Source organism: Oxyura jamaicensis, chromosome 21 (genome assembly GCF_011077185.1).
Source record: "Oxyura jamaicensis isolate SHBP4307 breed ruddy duck chromosome 21, BPBGC_Ojam_1.0, whole genome shotgun sequence".
Lineage (NCBI taxonomy): Eukaryota > Metazoa > Chordata > Aves > Anseriformes > Anatidae > Oxyura > Oxyura jamaicensis.
This window is the reverse complement of record NC_048913.1, coordinates 2,873,436-2,893,875: the sequence shown is the minus strand read 5'-3', so window position 1 is coordinate 2,893,875 and position 20,440 is coordinate 2,873,436. Positions and strand designations below refer to the sequence as shown.

At 46.6% G+C, this 20,440-nt stretch overlaps 1 protein-coding gene across 3 annotated transcripts in view; it reads right to left on the bottom strand.

Annotated features, from left to right (window-relative positions):
* The window catches only part of DVL1 (dishevelled segment polarity protein 1), an 84,860-nt gene extending 74,128 nt beyond the window's left edge, over positions 1–10,732 (bottom strand). For 2 of the 3 annotated variants that reach the window (XM_035344627.1, XM_035344628.1), the window contains exon 1: positions 10,188–10,731. In XM_035344627.1, the coding sequence (XP_035200518.1) occupies positions 10,188–10,357 (170 nt within the window). In that variant the 5' untranslated portion in view covers positions 10,358–10,731. Of the gene's footprint in view, positions 1–10,187 lie in introns of all 3 variants that reach the window. The other variant, XM_035344626.1, reaches the window with a different exon arrangement.
* Positions 10,733–20,440: the final 9,708 nt, after the last annotated feature.

Here is a 20,440-nt window from a genome sequence, read left to right as displayed (position 1 = left end):
AAACCAGGTATCTCTGCATTTTAAGCAACCAAAAATCTATGGAGAAGGAACTGTGATAACCGGCGTGAAGGGCTGCATCGGGTGAGTCAGCACCGTCATTTGGATCCGCCAGCTGATTCTACTGGGTTCTCTTCCAGTAACGTAGGGCACGAGGTAGGAGCCTGCTAAGAAAGTGGATCAGGGTTTAATGGCTTTAAGATTTTTGATCTTAATTGACTTTGTACAGGACTGGGCACCAACACCTCTTATACTGCTCAGTCTCAGGGATGACGCTGCCCTTTTTCAGCTTACCATAAATGCAGGGAGAAAGCATCCACCTCTGTGCTGCAGAAGCTTTAAGTAAATTTAAACCAGAAAAGCTTGCCGTGTTGCAAACACGAGCTGATAAAGTCATTTACCACCAAAGGAGATGCTTGCTTTGGAATACAAGCTTCAACCTTCCTCGTTTCAAAGATGGGTGACCAGGCTGTAAACACAGTTCAGTGGTGAAATCGAAACTAATTGTCCCACACATGTTAAAATTGCACCACGTAGCTTTAAAGGCAGTGAAATGGGGAGACTACAGAATACTGAGAGTTACCTGAGGTCTAGCATGTTCTCAAGGCAAATATCAGCTGCACAAAGGCACTGATGGATACTCTTCCTCCACATTTATTTGCAGTGAAAGAATTCCAGTAAAACAGAGAGAATGTGAGAATTAGCCAGAACTTCAGGGGGAAAACATCATCGTTTGGAAGAGTTTCGCATAGAGATGAAGGCTGAAAATCTACTGTTGATTGTATCAAGCACAACAACAACGTATCTGATGAGCCAAATACCCCAACCACTGTGGGAAATAAAAGAGAAAGGAAGTAATTTTAATTATCCAGACTTCTAAATTGAAACAGCCATCGTGATTCCTGAAGGAGAATTCTAGCAGTGAGGCCATACATGGAAAAATCACAACCTGCGTTTCATAAACCCCCCCGGACAACCCTTCCACCTAGCACTGTGGCACAAGAGTTGAAATCAATGGTTGGGGCTCCCGACTGATCCTCTGGAGGTACTAATCAGGAGGGTAATTGCCCAGGTTGCACAGAGTCACGGCAACACCTCTCAGCCTGCACTTCAAGTGCGATCTCCCACGCAAGCACGCACCAGGCTATTTTCCAAAATGCCAGACATGTGCTTGAAGGCAAGCAGAATTCAAGGGGAAGGAGCCTGCTGGACTCATCTCATCTCCACCATGGAAATCTCTACAGGTTTTAATACTGCACGTACATGAGTTTCTCAGTTCAGAACTTTAATCTATTTTGTTGCTATTTATGGTTGATTCCTGAGAGCCGAATGTGGATCTCCTCCTGGTGCCTAGCTGCCTGCTCATTCTCCTCTGCCAGCCTAGAAGGCTGAGAATCTTTCAGAAAACATTACTAATAAATCCCATTTAATTCAAGCCACTTGACAGACCAATTTTCATCAGCAAGTTCACAGATGAGCTGCCGAACTTGAATCCTATCGAGATGGTTAACGCCCCCAGCAGCCGTACAGGCTGGGTGTATGCTGAAGCCTGAGCACTGGAAGAAAAAAGGAGAAAAAAAAAAAAAAAACTGTGCACACACTACGGGGAGGGGTTCATTAAATGAACAGTAGTAAACTTGTTTTTCTAACTTGTCCCACTGCAGATCACTAGCCACAGGAAGCAGACCAAACCTGATGTATCCCTTTAGCGTGTTTTCATAGCATTAGCTTTTAATAAATAGGACATACTCCACCCTCGGAGCAGAGCAGTCCTCAGGTTCCAGCAGAAAAAGTGATTGCTTTAAGTATTTACATTACATTACAGTAGGGACTTTAAAATAAGCAGCGACTTGTGCTGCAGACAGCTATCAGAATCAGCCTGGCAAAATATGTGTAAGCTAACCTAGCCGGGGCTTTGGGGGCTGTTAGCCTGGTGTTCCTGTACATGCTTCTGTTATTTGCACTGCCGTAGTGCTTTCTGATGTCAGCAAACACTGGCTGCTGTATGAATACCCGCAGTGAGAAGCACAGTCTTTATAAACAAAAAGCTTTATAAATTTCAGCAGAGAAAAAAGGGAAAAACCTCGGAGAATAAAGGCCATTCTCATGCAGCAAGCAGCTAGCACAGGCCCCAGTTCGGCGCTGCACTTCAGCACGTCCGAGCACTCTGCCGAGTCCAAGCCTGCAGCTGTGGCTCAGTGCAATTCTTTTTCTATTTCCCACGTTTCAGCTCAGTGCTACCCGTTGTCTTCCACCAGTAACAGTACCCTGCAGCTTTCTGCAGGTATTGATGAACTGTCCCCTCCGGCCCTAGGCACCCTCCTTCCTCCTGACAGCCCCTGCGTGGTTGCTGTTGATGCAGATACTCAGCGCTGGGTCCTGGCCTTAGAAATCCCCATTTTCAGAACGTTATTCCAGATGTAGTTGGTTGAATCAAGCTGAAACTTGGCCTTCATTTCTGAGCTCCTCCACAAACAGCAGACCAAGACTTCTGCAACGCTTACAGCACCAAAACCTGCAAAAGACCACGCTGAGTGCCATGAAAGCTGGAAGGAACCACGACCCATCACCGCACGGTGAAGTCGGTTCTCGGTAAAGTCACCGTTCTCGGTTCTGTTCGCTGTCTCAAAGGACTACGAAAAATCCCAGCATCTTCTCAACAAAACCTCTTCACCTGTTTATTTTTTTAGGAAAGCCTTTATCACAAAGGTTTAGGAAAGCCTTTATCAAAAAGGTTTATTCTCCTACCACCGCACTCATCCAAGGTTCACATCCACGCCAGCATCGCTCACGGGACAGAATAATTCACGTGGAAACTGGCTAAAATTCATCAAAACGCCGAGACTTGGTGACTTCAGCAGGCTCAGTGCCAGGCCGAGCTGCCACCTCCCTCGCCACACAGCCTCGGCACGAAAGCAGCAGCAGGAGAGGAGGGTCACAAAGCTGAGCCACGGGCCGGAACGTGCCTCGCGTTCATTTCTCGGTCAGCCGTGCCTCTTTCCATCACACGGAGCAGCTGTCCGAGCGTGACCTTAAGACAACTTTGACTATTATGCAATCCTTCCCTCCTAGCCTGCAGACCGGCAAACGTGGCCAAAAAGGGCACGGGGAAAAAAAACTCTTTCATAGGATCCCATTTGTTGCTCCATCTGTTCAAACACACTCGCCATCCAAAGATATTCTCAGTAAATATGCCATAGGCATTTGCAAATCCGTGGATGGTACATTACGTGACAGCGGAAGCCCTGATCCTTTTTAACCTCGTGTCCTAGTAAACTGCTGCCTTTTTTTCAGGCTAACCGTACCTCAGATGCCTCCGAACATCTGTGACAAAGCCGTGAGATAAGGGATGGGGGAGACAGAGAGGGTTAATGCTGAAAGGACAGATCTTCAGGAAGCCCAGCTCCGTTGGTTCTCCCTTCATGGAACTGCTTCCAAAGCTTGGATCATCGCATTTGCCTTGCATCCCTTGTCCAGCTCTTGTCCACACACTCACTCTGTAGGTAGCAATCCTTCTGCCACAGAGCTGCCAAAATCATTCTCCAAACCTGCTATTTTTAGCGCTTGTCCCCTCGGCACACGAGGCCACTGGCTCCGTATTTACTAATGCGAATGTGAACCACTTGCCTTCGTTTTCTTGTTTTAAGGATGATCTACCTGTGACCGACCTACCCTCCTGTCACCTGCTATGGAGGTGGGCATCTGCTCCTGCTGCTCTTTAGCCTTGAGAGGATCTCCTTAAAAACACCAGCAAAAACCTGCTGCACTATCTATCAAAAAAAAAAAAAACACTCCAAAACACCTACACCCTGACTACAGTGCGGCATGGCAGAGTCCATCCAAAAGGCAGAATCCTACCTGCAAGACACTTTTGCCCCGAGTGCTGTCCTGCCCCCGAAGGAGCCCGCAAACAGCTCTCCAAGCACATGGCTCAGCCCCAAGGGTTGGGGTTTGCTAGCGCAGAGCCTACAACTGCTGCAGCATCTGATGGACGGAGAACAGGCAGCAACAAGGCTTCCACACTTCTGTCCAATGTTCCCTTGCTTGTGGGATTTCTAAGGCTGCTTTCCTAGTTAAATTCCACGAGAGTGGAGTTCTGTGAATGTGTCATGGCAGGCAACTTTCTGTTTTCTAGGTGATGCACGTCCCGTGTCCAAACGGCACTCTGAGCATCAGCCTTGTAAGCCTCATCTATAAACAGGCACCTCCTACCTCACTTCTCCCCGTGAAGAATATGCTGAGATGGGTGGGTTTTTTAATGCCTTGTCTCTAAAAGCCTTCCCAGTGATTAAGCTGCTCTGGATCTCCATACCCAGACAGATCTTGATCAGGACTCCTGCTTCTCAGCTAGGACTCTTTTAAGGGTAAGGGTAAAAACAGAGATTTTAATTCCAAACCCGAGCTGCATTCCTCCTGCTTTAAATCACAAGTGCTTGCTAATTTCCAATGCACTGAATTTTCAGCCGAGTCCCAAGAAAAGCAGTTTCTGTGCAAGAAACAGCTGCACCTAAAAGTACAGTTTAAAAGGAAGTTCTTTTGCTGATACCAAAGGAATGCCTAAAAAGCCACTCCTCAAAGTACTCCCTGAAGAAGTATCACGAACGGAATATCAGGCCGCACAACGGAAAGAATGAGGGCTTGAACCTCACCCAGGAGGATGGCAGAACAGACACCCTCCTTTGGGACGGAGCACGTTTTTAAGACGGAGCTGTCCTTCCTTGGAGTCTCACGCCGGAGTCGTGTCACAGCACAGCTCCCTGCGCCGACCACAGAGGGAGATCTCCAAGTTAAAAACTGGAATTAAAACTTCTGGGAATGCCAGGATAATAGGCATTTCGAATTGTGTGTTTTTCAAGTTAATGACAGTGCCTTACAGTGCAATAAAGAAAAGCTCTGAAAATACTAAATATTTACGAGCAGACAGATAAGCTCGTCTATTATGGGATGTGTCACACGGATTCATAATGAATCATTTGGATCCTACACAGCTTATGCAGCTGTCAGAGTTTCAGTCATGAGAGCCCAGGCGTCACAACCCATAGCCTTATTTTTAGCTGCATTCATTATCTGCCATTTTTCAATCATCAAAGAATCAACCAAATTGCATTCTACATCATCGCGAGGACACGCAGCTGTAACCTTAGAACCAGCAGTTTCAGCGGTAGGAAGTAACCTCCGCTCTCCTCCCCGGAGAGGAAAGAATCAGTCGCTGCAAGCAGCGAAGGCAGCCGATGACACAGCTCCCCGTCTAGAACCACGCAACGCAAACAGCCCCTTCTCTAAATTTCGGTGTTGGCAGATCCTACCGCATTAACGAGCCCGGTCCTGTAACGTCCCAGCTTAACTTCCCAGCGATGGGAATAAAAACAGAGCTATAAAGCACTTCCATGGGTCGAGTCCAAGTCGGAGCAGAGTTAACCAGGCTGCATCCTACAGATGACATCATTCCTACACAAAACGGAGGCCACGGGGAAGCCTGGGCTTGCAGAACATGGACAGGTCCATCCCAGCAAGAGTCGTGTGCAGAAATCACCACTGGGAATGAGATGGCACGGAAAGATGGTTCGCTGTCAAAGGGACGCTGCCAGGAAAATCAAGGTGAAAGTTGCACATTCGAGCTATTTTCTACGGCTTTGCTGATAGCGAAACATTAACGCTGCAAGGCACAGTGGTGAATTAAAATGTAACTGAAGGCAGAAGGAAATCCACCACTCCTGCAGCTTTCCTCTCTGGCCCGTTGCAAGAAGGAAAGCTGAAAGCAGGCCGGGAACCCAGCACAGGTACACGAGCACACAACTGCTCCGCGTTCACAGCACAGCTCGACAGGGCTCCGGGTGCACCTCCAGCTCCGTGCGATGGTAGGCAGCTCTGGCTTTCAGGCTGGAAACAATTCAACACATCCACTGTTTCTGAACACCATTATTTATTGCATTATTTCAGAATCCAGGAAAGGCCGGGCCTTAATTACAACAACATGTGCGGTGTTGCCGCGTCGGTTCCCGATCACTGCCTTCTCAAGGAGGCTCCACTTCTCCAGGAAAACATTTGCTTTCCTAACACAAGAAGTGCTTTTCACTCCATATTGGGCTCTGCGAGCCGCCCTGCCAAGCAGCAGCCAGCGTGCCAGGTTATCGCCGCGCACAGCCACCGAGCAGCAAGGCGAGGAACCAGGGAAGGGCACAAGGCTGCATTTAAACCCCAAACGTTACCGTAGTCCACGTCTAAGCACCACTTACAGAACACACTGGGGAAAAAAAGGCTGCTTTGGAGGACGTTTGCAGGCACATAAGGCAGAAATTAGATATACAATTCTCTCATGGTTAGTGGCAACTGCAGCTGTAATTACCTATTTGCAACAATAAGGAAGTCAGTTTGTAGACCAGATTATGAAAAGAAAAGCCTGTATTTACTCCTAACGCTTGCTGAGACAGCCAGGATTGATATTAGATTTCTTCTAATTCCCTGATTTTCTGCAGTAATTGTCACAGAGGAACAAAAGTTCGCTTGACAAGTGAAACAGGAACAGAAATCTGACTGACAGCTTGCAAGAGCCACCCTCCAGGGAGCTACTCCTACAAAACCAAAATACCGAGCTTGGCAAGATGTGAGCTAAAGAACACGAGCTTGTGGACAGGATGGAGCAAGAGAGGCTGTATGCATTGGAGAAGACACAGGGAAGGTCCTCACACCAACGCTGCCCCAGCTAACAGGAGGCCAGAAGAAGGAGGTGGTCCTTGCTAACAGAGAGCCTGCAGGGACAAACAGAGAGCTGAAATGAGGTTGTTCCAATTCATGTCATCACGTTTTTTTTCCCCAAGTTATGCCATGTCCAGAATTGCTACCTGAAGCTTCCGTACAAGAAGACCTCTTCTGGCTACTGGAATTATTCTCTCGCGTGCCACCAAGCACACAGGTGCTTCACAAAGCCATCAGTGTACAATGGCCACTGTGCCTGCCCAGGAAACTTCCAGGCAAATTCACATTCCTCTCTGAATTCGGCTCAGAAAAAAAAAAACACCTACAAGACGGGGTTGGGTTGAAGTCCCCGTGATTTGTTTGGAAAATCAGCCATGCTCTCTCTAACCTGGATTGTGGCATAAATTGAAAGTTGATCGAAATACTCATGGAGATGCCCTCAGAAGAGCTGTGGTTATCAATCGCACCTTCAGTCTGAGCACAGAGAGGCTATTTTTCATAGGAATTAGAGACAAGCCTATCACAAGAGGATGCTTTATAACACTGGAAAGGTAAAAGATGCCAGGAACTCCCTGAATACATCCACCAGCCATGGAAGGAGAACAAACTGCGATGGGGTTGTGCTGCTGTCAGCGCTGTGAAATAGTGCATCAGCTTTCTTATTATAAATCCGATTTTATTGTGGCTCGTAGCTCAGCTGTAAAAATTTTATTGGAAGCCAAAAGCTGCTTGGAGAAACTTGTATGTCAGTGAGGTTTACGCACAGGCCCCTGTCTTACAACCCACTCTGCCTAGATCTGGACCCCTGCCGCCAAAGAGCCACTGGTAAAGTTTGTGCTGAACTTTGGGAGGCTTTCAGCAAAGGGTTTAAAAGACAAGCTTGGAATTTTCACCTCTGCAAGTACTGCTCACACAATATAGCTCTAATAAAAAATACAAATAATAATAAAAAAACAGATGGTGACCACCTATTATCAGCAGTTGAAGGTCTTGGCTCTGTCAGAAGATTAAAGCAAGAGAAAACAATCAAATAAATTGCAGAGCTTTGACAGCCAGAATAAATGCTCAGGGAGAAAAAGCGGGGCTTTATTTACTTTTACAGCTTAGTGAACATTTTAAAGTAATATAAGGTCACACACTGAGGCTAATTTTCTTCTGAAGCTTGTACTCCTACGGTGAGCCATGAAGCCCAGCACAAATCTCACAAATGGAAGTTATAAATGTTGGTAGGTAGGCATTTAACAGGTAGCATGCCAGGTGAGGTACGCAAACAGCAGCAGCGTTACGTTCCTATTAGGTGGGACTAAGCATAAGGCAGAGCCATATCTCCCTTTAGCTCTTATTTCACCAGACATACCTATTTACAGCTTTTTATGACAAGGGAGACCTCCCATATATCACAGGCTGCTGTATCTCTTCTAGTGATCCCTTTTTTAAGGCCAGTAGTAAAACAGATTTCATAACAGCCCCCAGTGCTATCGAAAAAAAAATGGGTTGGGTTACCAATTTCTTCCATCCTGCTACCCGTGCACCCCTGCCCAAAGCTTGTCCATTAGTCCTTTTGAGGGACATAAAAATTATCTAAGATCTATATGACCAGGCAAGCTCAACATGAATTTACAGAGCAACCACCAAGCTCGCACTTTCACCTGCCCCATGGTTACCTATTCACCTGCCAGCATCCTAAGAGGTCCTCTCCCGAGCTTGCCCTTTTTCAGTCTAATGGTTACAAATTTCTGTTTGCTACCCAATCAGTCCACGATCGGTTCCCCGTTATCCGACTGCAGATCTGGACTGCGCACAGGCCACAGTCACCCTCCTCACAATCAGCAACTTGTTTGTGGAGTCATATTCGAGACAGCTGTTTAAATAAGAGAAGCAGAATTCCCATGCTTAAACATAATCACCCATTTGCAGCACTTTATCTTCCACCATCTCCATTTCCACGACAAGGCAAGAACAAATCATTTTTCCTTCAGTTTTGAGACTAAGACAATCCATCGCAGGATTTGCATTACAAACTCTGCTACCTGGTCAAAGATCAAGAACAGCCCAAATGTCTTAAGAGATGCCCCCAGAACATTCAACATGCCTCAGCAGTTACGTTCTTCCTCGTACCAAGTGTCTGTAGCAGTGGGAACGAACGTGTACGCTGTCTCAACAAATCCATCATCCCTTATTGAGGCTGCACCACAAAAACGTAGAGCTAGAATTTCTAAGCCTGCTGTAGGGTATGTGTCCCTGTCACTTGAGGGTGAAGGAGAAAAAATTATGAATAGACATTTTCAAAGACCTTATTTTGAAAACAAACAGTTTGTATAGTTGTTTCCCAAACTGTGTTTTCACAATCCTGAACAACAACAAGTCAACGCATGAACATTCCTACAGCAGCATGCCAATACTAACAAATTGCCACATAAGAAATCCGTGTCAACAAACAATATCCACATTCCATCGTGGATAAAACACAACAGAAAGACTCCAGGTCTCATGGATAAGAAGAAGTCTACATGGCGTGTAAGGGGACGCTTGGGATGACGATGTATTTGACCAAACACACCTCAATCACAGCGTTATTTTAGGGTCAGGTCCGTATTAGTATTCCACAGACCTGCTCTCTTCCACTGGCAAGGCATTTCAATCCGTAAAAATTGTCTTGCCAGTGACAGATGTGAGTACAAAGAGAAGCAATTTACTACAAAGGGATTAATACATTTTTGAAAGTTACTGTCTGGCAAGCTGTCAAACGGCTCTTTATTGGTTTATTTTATTACGACCATAGATAAGCCTGGTGGCACGCAAACCCACACTCGTGTGGGGACCACGATGATGTGAAGGAGCCCCGGGGCCCCCCAAAAACCCATCCCGAGGTCGGTTTCGGGGAGTCGGGGCCGCTTCCAGGGGGCTCCGTCCCTCACCGCCGGGCTCTCCTCAGCTCCTCGCCCCGCCGGGAGGCCGCGGGCCGGGCCCGGCTGGGTGGCACCGCGCCGGGCAGCCAGGGCGGGGAGAAGCCCGAGCCTCGGTGGGGCTGAGGAAGGGCGAGGAAGAGGAGAAGGAGAAGGACGAGGAGGAGGAGGAGGAAAAGGAGGCGACCCCAGCGCCGGGCCGGCCGGGCCGCCATGTTAGCGGCGGCACCCGCCGCGTCCCCCCCCCGGGGCCTAGCGCCGAGCGGGCGCCGCAGTGCGCGGCATGGGGCGGCCGGGCCGGGCCGGGCCGAGCCGGGCCGAGCCGGGCCAGACCCAACCCGGCCGGGGCTCGGATCCCCTCCCCCCTCCCGGCCCCAGCTGAAGCCCCGCAGAGGAGGCGCCCTCCCGAGCAGGTGCTCGCTCCCTCTCCCCCAGCCCGGGGGGCAGAGGGAGGTTTAAAGCCCCGGCTGTCAGCAGCGAAGGGAGAAAAGGGAGGAAAAGCGGAGCAGAAATCGCCTGTCGCGACACGCGACACGCACCGCGACACACGCACACACCCCACAGGCCTTCCCCTCGCTGCCCACTCACCCGAAATCCTGGTCCATGGATTTGAAGAAGAATTTGTAGCTGTGCACCGGCCGGTTGCTGAGGACATTTTTAAAATCGGCCAAAGTGACTTTTTCCGGAGGGACGGGCAGCTTCACCAGATAAGGGGTTTCCTCTTCGTCTATGTGGTAGATTATTTTAGTCTCCGCCATGGGGAGAGGGACGGCAGGAGGAGGAGGGCTGCGGGGAGCCGGCCGGGGGCCCCGCCGCCTCTCGGCTCCGCTCAGCGCCTGCAGCCAGCGGACAGGAAGGGAGCTGCGAGCTCCGGGGCCGGGGTTTGGCTCCCTGCACTGCTCTCTAGCTGCCCGAGCCGGGAACGGCAGCCCTCCGCCGCCCGCCCCGCCGGCATCCTCCCCGCCGGCCGCCGCTCGCCGCGCCGGGCAAGCGAGGGCCGGGGGGCGGCGGGGGGCGAGGGGCTGCGGGCAGGCCGCCTTCTTCCTCCTCCTCCTCCTCTTCCTCCTCTTCTTCTTCCTCCTCCTCTTCTTCTTCTTCTTCCTCCTCCTTCTCCTTCTTCTCCTTCTCCTGCCCGCGGGCAGCCCGGCTCTCGCACGCCGCCCCCCGGCAGCTCGCCGCCCCCCTCAGCCCTCCTCAGGGGAACGGCCGCGAAAGCCCTCGCGGCGTTTTTTATTTATATTTTTTATTCCCCCATCCTTATTTTTATATGTTTTTTTCCCCGAATACAAACTGCTTACGTGACGGGACTTTTGGTGCTAGTGGTGATTTGTTAGAGTGTGACACACAGGCACGGGAGCCCCTGTGTAAGGCCTTTGGCCTCATAAAAGCACATAGTGTCCCTCTAAGTGCCCCCCAAGGGCTATATAAACACCCCTTACAGCTCTTTCCTTATTTTCTGCCTCTAGGAGTTAGTAAATGTTTTCCAGGTACAACCCCTAGCCAAGGTGGCCAGTTCCATCATCCACATGGCAGCACGAAAGGTCAGGTATGTCACCACACAGATATATATACGTTACCACACATACATTCCGTACTAAAGCTTTATGTTCTAACTCAGGCGTCTGTACAAGATGTGATGGGCTTTCTTCCATCGCATTTTTGGGAGATGGGCAAGATTTATGTGGCTGACACCAATCACAGCATTGTGAGGGCAGGCAGACCCCCTGAGGTTTGAGGTATCTCAAAAGCTGGGCTCCCTCCCCCCCAGCAGCCCTTTGCATTTTGTCGGAGCCGAGCTGGGTTCCGTTTAAGCGATGAGCTCATGGATTCTCTGCAGATCACAAAATTTTCCAGTGCAGTTGGCGTCTCTGGAGCTTATGCTAATAAGAAAGCAGAGACACATTCGTGGCTCAGAAAAAAATTGCTTTTAATAGCTGCTTCAATAGAAGCCTGTTGGGCACAGAGCCCATTGAGGTGCTTGGCTCAGAGCAAGGTTTAGACCTATCATCTCCTAAATTTCACAGAACAGCAAAAGAGTCACCGTTCACTGCTGCTATGTGAAATATATGTGCTTTGGAGCATGTGGTCCTGAGAAAAATCTTTTGAGAGCCATGTTTTGCAGCTGATATGTTTGAGACGAGTCCACCTTTCTTTCTAGAAATCCCTAAAAATGACAGCCAGGAAATGAAGATTTCAGAACAGTAGGCTCAGGTTTCAAGAAATCTGCTCATCACAAAGTACTTTTTCAGGAAAATCCCAAGCTAATTACATCCTCTCTTTTTCCCTTTCAGAGAAAGAGGACATCCACTTCTCAGAATATCCAGCTGCTTTCTCTGAAGGGGTAAATCACAGCTTAGTGATTGAATTACCGGTGGCACTGGAATGGTTTTTCTGCCAGCATAAGACAGAGGAGCCAATTGCACCAGAGGTGCCAAAAGGTCCGTTAACATTATTGCTGCCTATTATTTCCACGTTTCTGAATGTTTAATCACTACCAGCTCCTGGCTCTCACCAACTTTAAGCAAGAACTGTGTGTTCCATTGCCTTAAACTGTTGCAAATTCTCCCCTGTATCTCACGTTACACCTGTTGTTCAGCAGGGTTTTAAAATGAAAGGGCCTGATTCTGGCCATATGAAAATAAAATGATTGCTATTTAAACAATTGTGGGTGGTTTGATCAGGCCACATTTACACAACTGTGGGTATTGAAATGTGTCTACCACGGGGCTGACGGAGAACCAAACAGCAGAGGGCACAACAGTAATCAAGGATGAAAAATTGCATGTACTTGTTTTCTGGATGTATAATTACTCCTCACTGTATTTGTCAAAAACATGCTGATGCTCTTAAAGGTTTGGAGATCAGCAAAGAAACATCCTGATTTCCTGTGTTCCTGTTTATAAAGTTATTTAAGTGGAAACGCATGTATTATGAACATTAAAAAAATGAACGTGGTGTTTGGATTCAGATAATCAACGCAGCACTGCTGTAATGTGTACTGTCAGCTCTGTTACCTACACTAACGGGGGACAGTGAAATTACCTGGATAAAGCAAAAACAGAGTTAACAAGGCAGTTATAAATGAAGCTGTAAGAATCTATATTGAGAAAAATAACAGATGAAAAATAAAAATAAAAAAAGATAGCGGTTGGTGGCACTGTTGACTGTCAATGCAAAAATCCCTTAAGAAATACTGACCAGGAATAAGACATCCATATGGCACACCAACACATGAACACTGCTGTATTGCCTCCAGAGCCTAACTCTCCTATGCAGAACCAGATCTGGGAGCCTCTCTACTAAAGGCATGGTTAATCCACAACTCAACATGATTTAATAATACTGAGGAACCAAAACATCAACTATCTGCTATCATTTCTGGTACAGTAAAGCAATTACAGAATTGCAGTCACTGGGTTTCTTCTACTCTAGTGATTTGTTTACTTGCTGACATTCATACTCATCCCTGCTAAACTTAAATGCTCGTATGATCATCAAAGTATGATAAACAGCAAAGGAAAGGTATGTCCTTAATCTTCATCGTGTAACTAGTAATTTGGTACTCTCTCAAGTCAGGAATGGACAACTTTTACCACACACAAGAGTCTCTGAGTAAGAATGGGAAAGGCTCCCTTTGGCAGGACTACAGGACAGCTCTGGTACAAGCTGTATTTTCTGAGCTACTGAACTTTATGTAGTTTTTGCTGTACAAAACCCAGGCAAAGTATTAACATCCAACCCTTTGGTCTTTTCAGTTCATACTTAATGACCTCCTGAATTCCTCAGAGATCCAGGTGGTATCCACACACAGACTAAATCTGCAAAGAGCTCTCCTCTTGCTCTGTTGGCTTTGCTTTCACTTTTGACAACTGAAAATATAATGAGTCGGATAATTGTCAGATGACTACCTTGGAACAGCCATGATGAGGCTGAATCTATGACTCACAAAAAGCTTTCCAGGTCCTCATAAAGCACATAAGAGATAACCCACTTTCATGTTACAGTCAAACCACAAGCTAATCCAATTAAAGAGTGTACATAGGAATGCAGAATACACCACCTTAGCAAACCACCGGTCCATCAGGGCTAATATCTTGCTTCTTGCAGAGTTTAGTGCTTAACACTTCAGTGGAAAATAAATATAAGGCACAAAATCTCTTGCTATTACTGCTGTGCTCTCCGTGACAGAGCAAATAGTCTTGCTGACCCCTGCAGGGAGCAGATAGTGTCCTGAGGCATAAAAGCTGCTCGCCCTTTTCTTCATTTATATAGCAGTGCACTTCATTACCACACAGAGAATAACCAAGCCTTTTTAAAAAGCTGTCCTTTGAATTATAGCGATGGTGGCTGCTTGTCTCAGTGAATTCAAAAAGCTCATCACACTCCAGATGCTTGGCAAATAAGTATTTGTTTAAAGAGATGGGACACAAAGAAAAGCTCTGAGCGCTCTGACACTCGCCAAAGCTGTGACTCGGAGCCACTCTGAGATTTCATAGGTATTTGTAAAGTATTTGTAATGTCATGTCAATGAAATCAGGTTTCACTTGAGTGTGTGTTGATTCGGATAGCCAGCCCTGGAAAATGAAGACTTCTGTTTTGTTGCAGCAATGCAGCACGATCAGCGCGCTGAGCACCACTGCAAGCTTCCCATGGTTTACTGCCAGCTATCCATGCCCCCTGTGGGACTGGTGGCACCTGCAAGGTGGGCAGCAAAACGGATTTATCCAGACCTAAACCCATGACACCCATTAGCCAGGACAGATTCCTGCCAGACTGGCATCACAGTAGTGACCTGGAGACACAAAATACAGGTTGCCAAAGTGTTGAGTTCCAGCAGTAGGATTAATCTTCATATTCCCCCAGTAATTTCTCCAAAGTCACCACTGTTTAAAAATAAAAGGGGAAATGGATTTTGAACTTACTGAAGGCGTTTGTTGCTGTCTGAATGAACCAGACAGGAATTGTTCGCCAACCTATTCCTTCTCCTCAGAGATCCTAAATTTCCCTGTGTAAACACTGAGTACTTACATGAAAACTTTCAGCACATTTTAAAAGGCGAATTATACAGCTACTCTTCATTTTTGGGTAGGGATTCCACCTCACCATACCCACTCACACAGGCACCCTCTGTGCAGCAGACCCTGGGCACAGCATAATCAGGTCACTGCAGGACTTGGTCCTGGTGCAGTTTGCAAGCACGTAAAGACACGAACCGCTAGAGGGAGGCAAAAGACTGGCAGTTCAGCATCTGCTCTAGCCTCCTGGGCAAAGTTCCCCGGGGGCTTTCCTTGTCACTGCATTCAAATATAAATACATCAGGGAGTGAAGTGACAGTGAGTATTTTCAGCAGCATTTCCAAGAACTCCTTTTGCTAAGGAACGTGCCTGTTATGGAGGGATGTTGCCCTCCAGGTCTGTAGGAATGAGGAACTGTGTACTTAGGGGAGAGGAAGAGAAAGGAAGAACAGAGGACAACATTTGTGTTGGTGCTCTACAGGGATGGCTAAAAAGAAACAAGATTGTAATGGAAACCTACATTGTCAGCAGACGCACAGAACTTATGGGATTCAGAGGAATGAAGAGCATCTCCTCCAGTTTCAGTCCTTTTTCATCCAACTTGGTTCTATCGATGACTGTTCAGTTATGGCTACTGAAGGTCTGATGCATCTCAATTCCTTTAGGATGGACTGTAGAGGTGGAAGAATTAGCAGACCGAATGAATTACGTTCCTGTCTGTTTGAGGTCTCCCAGGAACAGCAAAACTCAAGTGAAAATCAGGTGCTCACACAGAAGAGCATCAGCCTGTCTTACAACCCTCTCCCTACTCTTGCTGCAGAAATGTTACTACTTTTGTCTCGGAACACAACTTTAAGGCAACAATCACACCAGTGGAGACGAGGCTACAAGGATGTGAAAGGTATTGCAAAAAGCAACAGATTGAGTACATCAAAGCACTGAGTGGCAGCAAGCTGCTTTTGATAGCATCTCCTTCACCATCATGTTTGCTGCGGATTGGGGCTTCAGAGGGAAATTTTCATGAGACCCTCTGTCTGCACAAAAAGCCGTGACTGCGAAGGGAAGAAGTGACGCCTCCCATGCGAGATCCAAGGGTGTTCTTGAACCACATACACAAAACACCACGGGGTAGAAAACTCAGTGCTCTCACACCTTCTCTGGAGTCTTCCCAGTTGCAGAATCAGTCACTATTGCACACGTGTCCTTTCGTCAGTCCCAAGCACTTCCAAATGTTTTCGCGCAGAGCACATCTCATTGATGTGTTTACGGGTTGACCCCAGCTCCTGCTCATCATGACTCAATGTTTTCTTTCCTTGTCCCCTCCTACCTCTTCTTAACAGCTGCAGTGCCTTTTATTATTATTATTTGATTAAAAAGAGGGATTTTTTCCTGCAACACTTGTCTTCAGAGCAGCTGATGCACAGAGGGAAATGTGTTTAGAAACTTGACCTCTAAGTAACAATGGAAATTTTTGCTTCGGAATGCTACTCAGACCATTATCCTACTTCTCTCAGGTCCCCAGCGTTTCTTCTTCCCCTCAGAAATGTGCTCTGTTAATGCGTAGCAAGTCCCTCTCCACTGGTATGGCTCTCCCCAGACTGGGAGGCAGAAAGGAAACGGGGACAATCTGGATTTCATTTCAGACAAGTTGAAGACAATGAAAATATTTAATTTCAGTGGTCTGCAGAGCAGGCCCTGCGGTCACTAAAAGAGCTTTTCCTTGTTTCCAGCTGCTTTCCTGGAAAATCAGCCCCGTTGCCTACAGAGAGAGAAAAGTAAAAAGATGCCCCACCAACAAAATACCCAAGAGTGCCTGCCCTGGAGCCTGCCAGCAGAGCCCCAGCATCACAGCAGAAAGGAACAGTGCTTTGAGCGTTAGTGACACCCAGGAGCAGCCAGGGCTATGCACCAAGATCTCACCCTTCATGATAATTGACTAATTGCAGCTGCCTTTTTTGCCTTTTTCTCCCCGATCCATGTAGATGCTGGAGGAAAGGAGGCAGTTGGTATGTGCATGGTGTCAGGCAAGTACAAACAAACAGGCCTGCAAACACCGCATCTTTGTTCCTGAAGTCCTCAAAAAACTCCACTCAAGCTCCCTATTCCCCCAGCAAAGAAAACACAGAGAAATCCAGCCCAACGTGTGTCACCTCAATCCAGCAGAAAGCTGGCATCTCCAGCTCCCAGCACTGATAATTTGAATAATTTATATATATATATATTTGTGGCATGGTGCTCTACTTCAACTGTGGTGTTTAAGAAAAAAAAAAAAAAAGTAAATTTAAATCTTAGAAAAATGCTGTTGAGTCAGATGTTCCCAGTGGGACTGGCACCAGTTCCACGATGATCTCACTCTGCCCAAAGTATCTTTTTTTTTTCAGGAGCTCTCACTTGTCTTCCCCTCACAGCGAAGAATCTGTCTTGCAGGTTATAACCATGACCACTGAAGTCCCGCAGCAGCCCCAGGAAGGGTCGTTTGGATGAGACCTGTATTTTACGCGGCCCCTGACTCCACCTGCTCAAGAATTCTTGTCATTCATTCTCAGCAACTAAATAGCACAAGCAGAAGGAACTACTCCCCATCCTCTTCTCATTGTTTTCAGCTCTCAACCCTTTTAACCTGTTTTTTGTTTTGTTTTGTTTTTAGGGTTTCTGTTTGTGGTTTATTATTATTATTTGTTCTTTCTCCCCCCCTTGTTATCTGAGAAACTGCAAGGAGCCATCGCAGCGTGATTCACCGCAGAAAAGAGACGTTATGAAATGGAATGAGACTGGCCGTAGGATGATGCCAATGAGGTATGAGAGAAGATAATGCTTTAACTAGAGCCAATCTAGTCAACAGTCCTCATTTGCCACTTTTTAGTTTCATATCCTGCTTTGATCCTTCAGATTTTTGCACCTGCACTGTCCATCCACGCAGCAATACAAGTTGTTTACACCGGTGTCCCTGGAAGAACTCTGTCACACCAGCTGGGATTGTACTCAGCGGGTGGCAGCCCTCCAAGAACAGAATGCACAGCAGGAACTTCGCAAGGTGTTAGTTCTGCAGGGAGAGGAATTTGGGCTGGGAGAGAACCGTAAAACTGTGCCGTTAACTATTCCAGCAGGATATGTTATCTTCCCTTCTGGTCCTGCAGAATTATGTACCACGAGGGAGCTGCCAGCCTTCGTCTCCGTGATAAATGGTTTAAGCTCCATGTACAGCTGCAGAACTGCTCATTATACATTTTTGGAGAGCTAGAATTTGTCTGTGGGCCCCATGACCAAGTCAAATGATGATGTCCCATGTGGAAACCATACTGAAATCACTGGAATAACTTAGTGTATCAGATCTGCACTTTGTCACACACTAGGATGCTCTGAGATTAAACATGTTATTGGGAAGAATTAGCCAATGCTGGGGATAGCTCAGACAGCATCTCAAAAGAGGAAGAAATAAAATCACCCTTAACTTGAAACTCTATTATATTCTCCTTTATTTCTTAAATGTTAGGAGAGTTACACAACAATGATAAATGGCAGAAGTTAAGTAACAGAAATAATGGAAATTAATTCTGAGGCAATAAAGAATGAAACAAATTCTATGGACCAAGTCCTCCCCTCAGTCTTGAGAGGAAGCATTGTGCACACAAAGCAGAAAGGAAGGGGCTGGGCTGTATTTCTACCATGTTATGCCAGTGGCCTTTTGTATCTCTTCTGGCAAACCAGGATCACATTTTGTGACTCTTTCCTCACTTCTATTCCCCCCTGCTTCTTAGTTACAGGCTCTGTATCTTCACAGAGTAGCAGAAATACAAAATTGCACTGGAGCTTCCTCAATTTGTATCAGCCAAATGAACTCAAAGGGCTCATGTGCAGCAGCATTTGGTATCACAAACACGTTTTAGAACAAATCTGCTGAGTGCCCCCACTTAGCACTTGTTGGTTTGTGTTATGAACCAGCCTTAAATGCACAAGCTGCATTTATTTCAAAGGAAATTATACTGAAAAAGCCTGTTCCAGCTACTAGTGTTTTCAGTCCGGAGGATCAGACTGGCTGAAGTCAAAAGCAGCCTTCCCCACCTGAAACACACACAGTGTACGTGCCAGGTTCGCAGAACTGCTGCTCTCCTCTCAGGCCTTTTCCTACAGGGCTGCTGTAAGTAGAGCTGTAAGTAGAGTTGTGGTGTAAGTAACACAACAACTGGGATCACAGTGGAGGAATCAGCACTTGCTTCCCTCGGTGAAGTCACGTATGGCACTGCTGCGGGCACCCTGGGCACTGCACCTACCAGTCCCACCTGTAGGGTATCCCATGGCACTCAGACGTTTCCCATTTACAAGAACATTCCCCCTTTAAACCACCACTTTGTATTACCAAGAGGCAAGTATATAATTAATTTTACCTTTTAAAAAAATGTGGTTTACATAATCTCTATTCTTTAAGCATTTGTACAGTGACTGATGAGCTATACAAACACATGAGTTTCCATTCCAATTAAACTCCCTAACTCTTCAATTAAAACCTCATCGGCTCACGGAAAGAAATATTTCTCCCCAGACTCTCCAAAATGGGCTCTCCCCACTTCTGCTCATTTTTCCAAGTCACTGGTCCCATGCAGGTGCTTTACTCTTTCATCTGCACTCATTTTCCTTCCTCCAGATAAGCATCCCTTCTATTTATGTCCAATTAAGATCGCGGCAATGTCATCTTCACTAAGCTAAGCCTACAATTTGCATACATGGACTCTCTCCTGCAAATTACCATATAATGATAAAAGAGGGAAAGGGTATTATTATAGGTTATAGCTTTCTTACACTGATTAAAAACCATATTTTGTTGCTTATGAACAAGTTTATAGAAGAAAAATTGAGTAGCAAAGCCAAGACAAACATGAACACTGGTGTGAAAAAAACTCCTGCACTGCAGTTTTTCTGTCTAGATAAAGGAAATCATAAGAAAACCATAACAATTTAATTGCTTCAAATACAAAAACACAAGGCCCAAAGAGCATTGATTCCCCAAACCGAAATAAAACCTCAAATAAAGGACCATTCTCTTTATGAAGAAAGCTTTATGAAACTTCCTCCTTCAAAGAACCGAGTCAGTCTGAGCCCAGCTGGCATTCAGCACAACCCCTTCTAAGGTCACCGCTGCACACCCTTGCCTTGTTCCACAACAAGGGCTTACAGTGCCTAAAATTCAAAAACCCTGCAAGAGACTTTCGATTCTCTGCCTTCACTGAGCCAGAGAAGTAATTGCTGTTAAAAATAATAATAATAATAATACAAAAAATATTAGGGGTTAACAAAGCCTGCCAAGAGCCTGCAAGTGACGGGGAAAGGTGTTCATCAGGATGCAACATTCCACAAGTACAGTGGAACACTACTTTGAATAACTCAGGTAAAACACCTTTATCATTCTCAAGGGACTATACAAATATTTAAACGTTGCTTCTCCATGAGAGGCAAGTTAATGTCCCATATTAGAGAGAGAAAGGTTGAGATGAGAGATGGGAGAGAGAAAATCAACCTGCCTAGAATCACACTGCGTCTCCGGCAGAGTGGGAGCAGAGAACAGCCCTGTCCCTGGTGGTTAATTGCAAGTCCAGCCTTCTAATTTTCATGTGCAGGATCACAGAATGATTTAGGTTGCAGAGCGCCTCCAAGACCATCAAGTTCAGCCATCAGCCTCACCTACCGAGTCCCATCACCAAAACATGTCCCTTAGTGCACGTAGGGCTTCCCTGGACAACAATTTACCCAACACTGCTGCACTGCTCCACGATAAAAGTCAAATAAAATGCCAAAGGCACACTGATGGGAATCCTTCCTCTACCTTAGAGC